The sequence below is a fragment of the Glycine max genome, chromosome 17 (genome assembly GCF_000004515.6).
Source record: "Glycine max cultivar Williams 82 chromosome 17, Glycine_max_v4.0, whole genome shotgun sequence".
NCBI classification, from domain to species: Eukaryota; Viridiplantae; Streptophyta; class Magnoliopsida; order Fabales; family Fabaceae; genus Glycine; species Glycine max.
Window position 1 is genome coordinate 25,583,271 of NC_038253.2, and position 8,437 is coordinate 25,591,707.

The window sequence follows — 8,437 nt, forward strand, 5'->3', positions numbered from 1 at the left end:
TTGTGGTTGTGTCTTGAGAAGCACACTAGGTCTTCCTTGTGCATGTGAGCTACAAAGGTATGATGGTGGCAACATCCCACTCGATGCAGTCCATATGTACTGGAGGAGACTTAGTTTTTCAGATCAGGGGTTATGTGAGGCCGAAGTCAGCATCAAGGAAGAGATGGATAAAATATATAAAAGATTTGAGGAACTTGATGTCTGCAGCAAAGTTTCTTGCAAGAGTAAACTTTGAGAATTTGCGTATCCCAATGAGAACTCTATGTGTCCTCCTCCATCAAAGGTTAACACCAAAGGTGCACCGAAGAAACTGATGAAAAGAAGCCAAAGATCGACAAAGCGTGATCCGTCATATTGGGAGTATGCTGATGCTTATCATTCAGTTCAAAATAGCAACACTTCAATCAGACATACTGCGACATCTTCTGAACCACTGAAGCCAGCAAGGATGATCCCGATGTTGGATCAATTTGCGCCATTTATACAGGGTTTCATTGAGGATGTTGTTGAAGTGAAAGCGGATGGTAACTGTGGTTATCGATCAGTTGCTGTTTTGTTAGGTATGGGAGAAGAATATTGGGCACTGATGCGCAACGAATTAATTAAAGAACTTGGCAAATGGTCGCAAGACTACATAAAGCTCTTTGGTGGCACAGAGAGATTTGAACAGTTGAGGTTGTCCCTATATGTGGATGGGTTATCCAAGGTATGTTGTTTATGCTTTTTTTTTATATATAAATAATGTTTACATGACTGACACATGTATGTTTTTGTGATTTAGGTTAGTGTGGACAAGTGGATGGATATAACGAAGATGAGATATGTCATTGCATCAAGATATAATGTAATCCTTGTATCGTTGTCACGACAACAAAGGTTCACATTCTTTCCTCTCAGAAGTCAACCACCGCCCGATTCTTCTACGCACCGCATGATATGCATTGGTCATGTGTTTGGAAATCATTTTTTTCAGGTCCATTAAAAATTTATTTACTCAAAAATTTTCAATTATTCAATAACTTGGCTTGTTCGTTTAACTTATTATTGTTATTTCACTTACAACAGGTTTATCTCAAAGATCGTTCGTTGTCCCTTACCGCCTACGGCATTTTTGTGGTCAAGCAATTCATATCCTCAGGCAAAACAGTGGCCAACTGCATATGTAGGTAGAATGCAACAGTACTTAAGCCTAATGACAATTAAAACAACGCATGTAGACCTAAACTAACATTGAAGCTGTAACATTTATGTATTTGTATTTATGATTGGATTTGTGTTGATGTAACATATCAGTATTGAAATACTAATGAATTGTTGCGTGAACAATCGATCAGCTTGTCCATTTAAAAGCAATTACGTGCTTGACACGACAATTACTGACATGACACGACACGATATTGAATGACGTGACATGACATTGCTTTACTTGTAAATTTAAAAACGGAAAATGGTCATGGGTCTGTTAAAAGTAAAGCCACGCATTTGCATGCGATGTATATAAATGAGACATAGGCAGGCGCCCATCTGTCACACATAAATTGGTATTCACATTCTGTCAAAAAAATTCGACAAACAATGACATTCTTAGGAGAAAATTCTTCTCAGACGATCATGAACTCAAGGTTGGCCTTCATTTTTCCAAATGGATCCGTCATTCACAACGAGTGTGGCGTTTATTTTCAAAGTTCAACTCCAGTGCCCATGCAAGTACCAAGCATGTGCGATTCTGCAACTCTTAAAAGCAGAATACACAACACCCTTCAGCTAAACGATAATCAAGTTGTGGATGAAATTCATTACCGATGACCACTCGAAGATACAGGTAACAAAATTCACTTCCAATGTATGCAATTGAAAGATGACATGGATGTGAACACAATGTTAATGTGTAATGATCGATTTTCATGTGTTGGACCGATTGAGTTATGCACCGCTGGTAGAACCCCAGATGGAATTTTAAACTTACTTGAACGCACTATGACCCCTACTCATGATGCGGTTTTGTATTACAACGGAAGGTGGAGCATGCCACGCCAAAACAACTTTGTAGGTTACGCGTTCACGGGAAAAAATCCCCAAAAATTTGATATTCCAAAAAGATGTACCATAGATGAACTGAAGGATTTGATCAAGCAAGTAACACCTAAAGGGAATCCTCCTCATGGGATTCATGAATCTCAACTTGTAAGGCGTTTGTTTTTCGACAACCTGCTCATTTGGAGTATTCTGACACAATTTTAAAATTTGAAATTATTGAGCTGAAATCTGACGACAATGTGCTGAAGGTGTTGGTAGAGTCCAATTACTGGAAACAATTTGTGCCAATAGAAATTTTGGCTCTCTTTAGTAAATCGGTTATGGAAAATGAGGACGAGGTGGTTACGTCGTTGTAGGATTGAATGCTAGTTATATTTTGCGGTGTTTCATGCAAATTATATTTGTGTCCACCATGTTCAACTGAGTGTAATGTGTTAGTGTGTAAACAACTCTTTGTCGCTTTGTTATGTTTGTGACTAATTGATTGTTCAGAATTTATATCGGATGCTTAATGTCGTTGGTACTAATTTATTGTTTTTCTAACTTTTATGACTAATTATAATATGTTCAAAATTATGTAAAATAGTTAAAGTATGTTATTATTATAGTAATTGATTATAAATTTATATAATTACTTTTTTTTTTTAAAAAAATAACGTCGACTCGCACATAATTTTAAAAGAATGCCTAACAGGAATACTTAGGCATATTTGTAACTGTCCAAATCCTTTTATTTTTATTTTTATTTTTGTGCTTTATTTTCAGGTCCGATTCGATGGAACCGGTCGACGCATTTAACTTTTTTTACTTCCTTGACGTGGAAACATGACAAATAGCACCCCGCGAATGTCTTAGTCGACTCGCATATTTCATTTTTTTTCTATTGTTTCTTTCTTTTAATTTTCCTTTCTTTTTATTTTCTTCCTTAAACTAAACATAAAAAAGAAAAAGAAAAAAGTTTATTATATAAAAGGCTTGAGAATTTGAATATATTTTGTTTCCACGAAGTCTAGATTTCATTTTGTAACATCTAGTACAGTTTTAATTGGTCATCATTCTTATAAAGTTTCGTTGCATTGTTTTATGTGAAAATGAAGATGCATTATTAATTTGGGTGCGGCTAGCTATTGATATATTATGAAGCTTTTTATGATAGACTGCGAATCCCAGCTAAAAGTGACAACTTTTGATTATGACGTTTCTCCTCTCTTTTATTTCAAAGTTCATATATAAAGCCAATTAGCTGGCAGAATAATCCAATTACATAATGCATCAGAATCCCTTCCAAACATACATTTAAAACATAGGTTTTGCATTAAATTTATATATAGAAAAGTGCTAATCCTAGAAATTATGATGACGGGACCAACCTGCTCAACCTTTCTATGACAACAATTGGAATCAAGGGAATTACAAATCATACAGAATCAGGTGGTGGTGAAGTAATGATTGTTTCGGAAGATAAAGTGAGAAAGAGGCACATTTTCACAATTTTTAATTTAAGAAATAGCTGGCCATTTTGGCTGAAGGTCCAAGCAAAATATGTTTTAGGAGTTATTAGTACTAAACGAATATAACTTCATGGCTTTTAAAAGTTAAAGAAAGAAAATCATCATAGATATAGAGATTAAGGAATAAAATTAAGATTTCAGTACCTAAAGTTATCATTTTTTTAGTGTTTGCTAGAGTATTAGTCTTATATCCTCAAGTCTTTGATGAATTTAAACTTATTCGATGTTTGACACATTCCTTGTTGGTTTTCTTAATGTATGCTTGAACTAACTTATCTTCTAATCCAGAAATTTGGCCAAAATAAATTTATATTTTTTATTTTAATTTTGAAAAAAAAAATTGATTTGACGATGCCACTAAATAATATAAAATTTACATGTAAAATAATTCCTAAAAATTAACTAAAACTTACCATTAAACCAGACTTACCTATAATGTTTTGAATTATATATGTTTTAATCCTTTTAGAATTGTAACTTTTTATTTATTCTAGTTTTCTAATTTTTTCTTACAACTTTTCTTTTTTATAAATTTATTTATTTGTAAATATTTTCTACAATCATTTAGTGATTCTGCGACGTGACTTATATATATTTAGATAAGTCATGAATGAAAATACTCTAAGATAGCATAGATATGTCATGTTTAGATACACATATCAATAAATATTGATAGAGATAATTATTAAAAAAGTCTTTTTGGTAGTATTTTTTACAATATTAATAATATATAAAAACAAAAACAAAAAAGGAAAATGGACAACTAAAACCGAAAAGTCACATATTTACGATAATAAAAAATGTTAAACCTTAGTTGTTGTTCTTGTTTTTAAAAAAATAAAATTAGTGTAGTAATTAGCATGACAACGATGACTATTGAACAACTACATTGATTAAAATTTCTTTTGTAAGAAGTTACTATATTATCTATGTTTATCGAATCTTGTTTTATTAAAAGATGATGCAATTATATATTAGCAAAGACAGAAGTTTAAGAAAATAAATCAAATTAAGGATTGGTAACTCAAATTTGGCTTAATTGCGAATTTTCCTACTAAATTTTTATTATTTGGTGAATTTTACCACTCAAGTTTTATTTTCGCGAATTTTTCACTCAACTTTCATAATTTGGTGGATTTTACCATCAAGTTTTTTTTTTTACAAATTTTATCATCCAACTTTCAATATTTCACAAATTTTAACAAAACGATGTAGAAAATAGGAAAGATAACAAATTTGTTTAACGTGATTCAGGTCTTCATCTCTACATCCACACAATTGATTTTGTTAACATGGTTCAAACATCATTCCTACATCTACAACCTCTAATTTATTTTATGTGGTTCATTCATGCCTTTATTCCTACATTCACAACTTCATTTGTGTAGAATAAGAACGTTTGAACACCATATAAGTGAAGAAAATACTCATAAACCTGAGCCTTAAGATTTTGGGTTAAAGTGTGGTGTTATGTTCTCTTATGTTGTTATTCATGACCCATTGGTGTAAATCTCCCTAGTGTTTACCTTCCTCGGTTGCACAACAATTGGTATCAGAGCCGAATGACTAGCTCGGACGAGTAAGATGGTGGCCATGAATCCTTGGCTTAGGGATTCCTTGTATCGAAAGTCTTCCTAGTGGTGGGTCCAAGCAATGTGTCTCATGGGTGGAGCAACGATGCAAGTATCTAGAGTATGTGAGCTTTAATGGCCAAAAGCATGTGAGCTATAATAGCCACCATGGAAATACTCGTGGATTAAAATGGCTTCCGCTCGAGGGAAAGACTACCATGTGGATGAGACTCACATTTGAGGGGAAGATTGTTGAAGTATAAGTGTGGGGTAAAGTCACACATCATGTAGGAATGGAAAGGTTGAACACCATATAAGTGAAGGAAAGACCCATAAATCTGAGCCTTGAGGTTTTGGGTTAAAGTGTGGTGTCAAGTTTGTAAATCATGCAGGTTTTGATGATGTCGAAAAGAATTCACTTGATAATGATTGTCATCATAAAAAAAAGGGATAATGTGAATGTATGAATACAGGTTTTTGATGATGTCAAAGTATAATCAAACAAGATTGCTTCAAGAAACATTCAAGGTTAAGCAAACAACATTAAAAGAATCTCACTGGTTGATCAGATTTTACCTCAAACAAATTGTTTCCAAGAGATCAAAGGCACTGGTAATCGATTACCAGAGACAAGATTGCAAATGGTTTTTCAAAAGGGTTTTGAAATTTGAATTTTGAATCTTGCAATCGATTACCAGATGCTTGTAATCGATTACCAATAACGACACTTCAGAAAACACTTTGAAAAGTCATAACCCTTGAAAATATAATTGTGTAATTGATTACCAGTGAGAAAATTTCAGAAAAGCTTTTTGAAAAGACACATCTCTTCAAACCATTTTGAAAAAACATGATGAGCCTATATATATGTGTGTATGGCTTCAAAAAAGTAAGAGAGAGATGTTCTAAGAGAACTTAATTGTCAAATGCTCTCTCAAAAACTATTGGGCAAACACTTGCAAATCTATTGAGAATTCTTCTAAGATCTTCAATTTGTATCATCTACTCTAAATGAGAGAAATCTTTTTGTTCATCTCTTGAACTCAGTTGTAATCAAGAGATGGTGTGTCTCTTGGATTGTGTGAATCTTGAACACAAGGGTAAGAGATCCCAATGTGTGTTCAAAGTCTGCAAAGGATTTACAGAGATAGTGAAAAATCTCAAATGGGTTGCTTGAGGACTGGACGTAGGCACGAGAAGTAGCCGAACCAGTATAAATCGAGTTTGCAATTCTCTCTTCCCTTATCTTATCTATTTCATTGCAATTAATTTTGTCTTGCACGTTTAAAGAACATTATTAAATTGATTGTTGCTTCTTCTTTTGCATTCTAAGCCTATCATTTAAAAGGGGGTTAAAAGTTTGTTAATGGAAAATTTTGAAACTTAATTCACCTCCCTCCCCCCCCCCCCTCTTAAGTTATTAAGGCCACTTGTCTAACAAGTGGTATCAGAGCAGGATTTTTGTCTAAAGTTTAAAAACTTTAAAAATAATTATGGCCTCATCTAACTTTCCATTTCCTGAGGGAAATTCTATTAATAGGCCTCTTGTTTTCAATTGTGAGAGTTATCACTATTGGAAAACCCGTATGCAGATCTTTATAAAAGCCATAGATTTAAATATATGAAAAGCCATTGAAATTGGTCCCTTCATTCCTACAACGATAGTAGGAAATGCAACTATAGAAAAACCTAGAGAACAATGGGATGAAGATGAAAGAAGAAGGGTTGAATATAATAAATCTAGGTCTCATCACCAAAGACTATGAAAACGGAGAAGAGGTAATGTCTTCTAACCATGACTTATCTATTTCTTTTGATGAACTCCAAGATGCATTCAATGACTTCCATAAAGAATTTGTCAAACTTGCCAAATTAATTTCATATTCTAAGAAAACTATTTCAAGTTTAGAAAAGAAAATTTTGAAATTAAATGTAGAGTTAGAAAATCTTAAATCTGAAGTTAAAATTTTAAAATCAGTAGATAAAAACCAATCTTCTACAAAATGGTTAATATAAGAAAACAACAAAGCATCTCATTCATGTGAATGTTGTGATAAATTCAAAGAAGAAATTGTAGATTTAAAAATTGATCTTGCCAAATTTACTATTGGTAAAAATAATTTAGATATTATATTAGGCAAACAAAGATGTGTTTTTGATAAGGCTGGATTAGGATATAATCTTGAAAATCAACAAAAAAATGTATAAAAATTTCTTTGCCTCCACTCAAAAGACTAGTTCTCCTTTCTTAACATGCTTTTACTGTGGTAAGAAAGGTCATAGTGTATCAACATGTTATATTAGAAATAATGGTAGTAGCATTGAAAAAATGGTATGGGTTCCAAAAGGATCCTTAGTCAAAACCAACATTCAAGGACCCAAGAAAATTTGGGTACCAAAATCAAAATATGATTCTATGAATGATGGACTCCTTGAAGCAAAGTTGGTACCTTGATAGTGGTTGCTCCAAACACATGGCGGGAGATGCATAAAAGTTTATTCATATTTCTCCAAAAATAGTGAACATGTGACCTATGGAGACAACAACAAAGGTAAAATTGTTGGAGTTGGAAAGATAGGTATGAATCCCTCTACCTCCATAAAAAATGTTTTACTTATTGATGTTCTTAAGCATAGTTTATTAAGTATTTATCAATTATGTGATAAAGGTTTTTTGGTATCATTTGATTCTCATATTTGCTTTTAATGAGACTAAATTTATTAGGCCAAGAAATGATACTTTGAATGGTATGGCATGCTCTACTCTATTAATTCATTATAAATTGCTGAATGTTTTTCTTCTCTCTCTGCTCATGATTTGTTTTTGATGTTGAGAAAGAGAGAGAGATAGATAAAAGATCAGATAGTAAAGGGAATTATCTATTCTTTTTTAGACAACTTTATATATATGAAATCTATGAAATATTCAACTGTTTCATATAAGCAATCATTGCAAAATCAAGCGGGAATAAATGACCCAAATAGATATTCTTTTTACTCCTAACTTATAGATGGTTGTCATCATCAAAAAGGGGGAGAATGTGAATGTAAATCATGCGGGGGTATTAATGATGTCGAAAAGAATTCACTTGATAATGATTGTCATTATCAAAAAGGGGGAGAATATAAATCAGGCAGGTTTTGATGATGCCGAAAAGAATTCACTTAATAATGATTGCCAACATCAAAAAGGGGGAGAATGTGAATGTATGAATACAGGTTTTTGATGATGCCAAAGTATAATCAAACAAGATTGCTTCAAGAAACATTCAATGTTAAGCAAATAGAGATTGCGCAAGATTAATTCAAGGTCAAGCA

General features: G+C 32.7%; 1 protein-coding gene across 1 annotated transcript; it reads left to right on the plus strand.

The window, feature by feature from the left end:
* The first annotated feature begins 262 nt into the window (after positions 1-262).
* Positions 263-1,170, plus strand: LOC102669258 (uncharacterized). The gene is made up of 2 exons (XM_006601501.1): positions 263-706; positions 1,066-1,170. The coding sequence occupies exons 1-2, from the start codon at positions 263-265 to the stop codon at positions 1,168-1,170; spliced, it is 549 nt and encodes a 182-aa protein (XP_006601564.1).
* The last annotated feature ends 7,267 nt before the right edge of the window (positions 1,171-8,437 follow it).

Excerpts from the sequence above, each read along its gene's own strand:
- LOC102669258 (XM_006601501.1), top strand. The coding sequence starts at position 263 with ATGTGTCCTCCTCCATCAAAGGTTAACACCAAAGGTGCACCGAAGAAA. Across the intron at positions 707-1,065 it reads ATGTGGATGGGTTATCCAAG|GTTTATCTCAAAGATCGTTC; the intron begins GTATGTTGTTTA and ends CACTTACAACAG.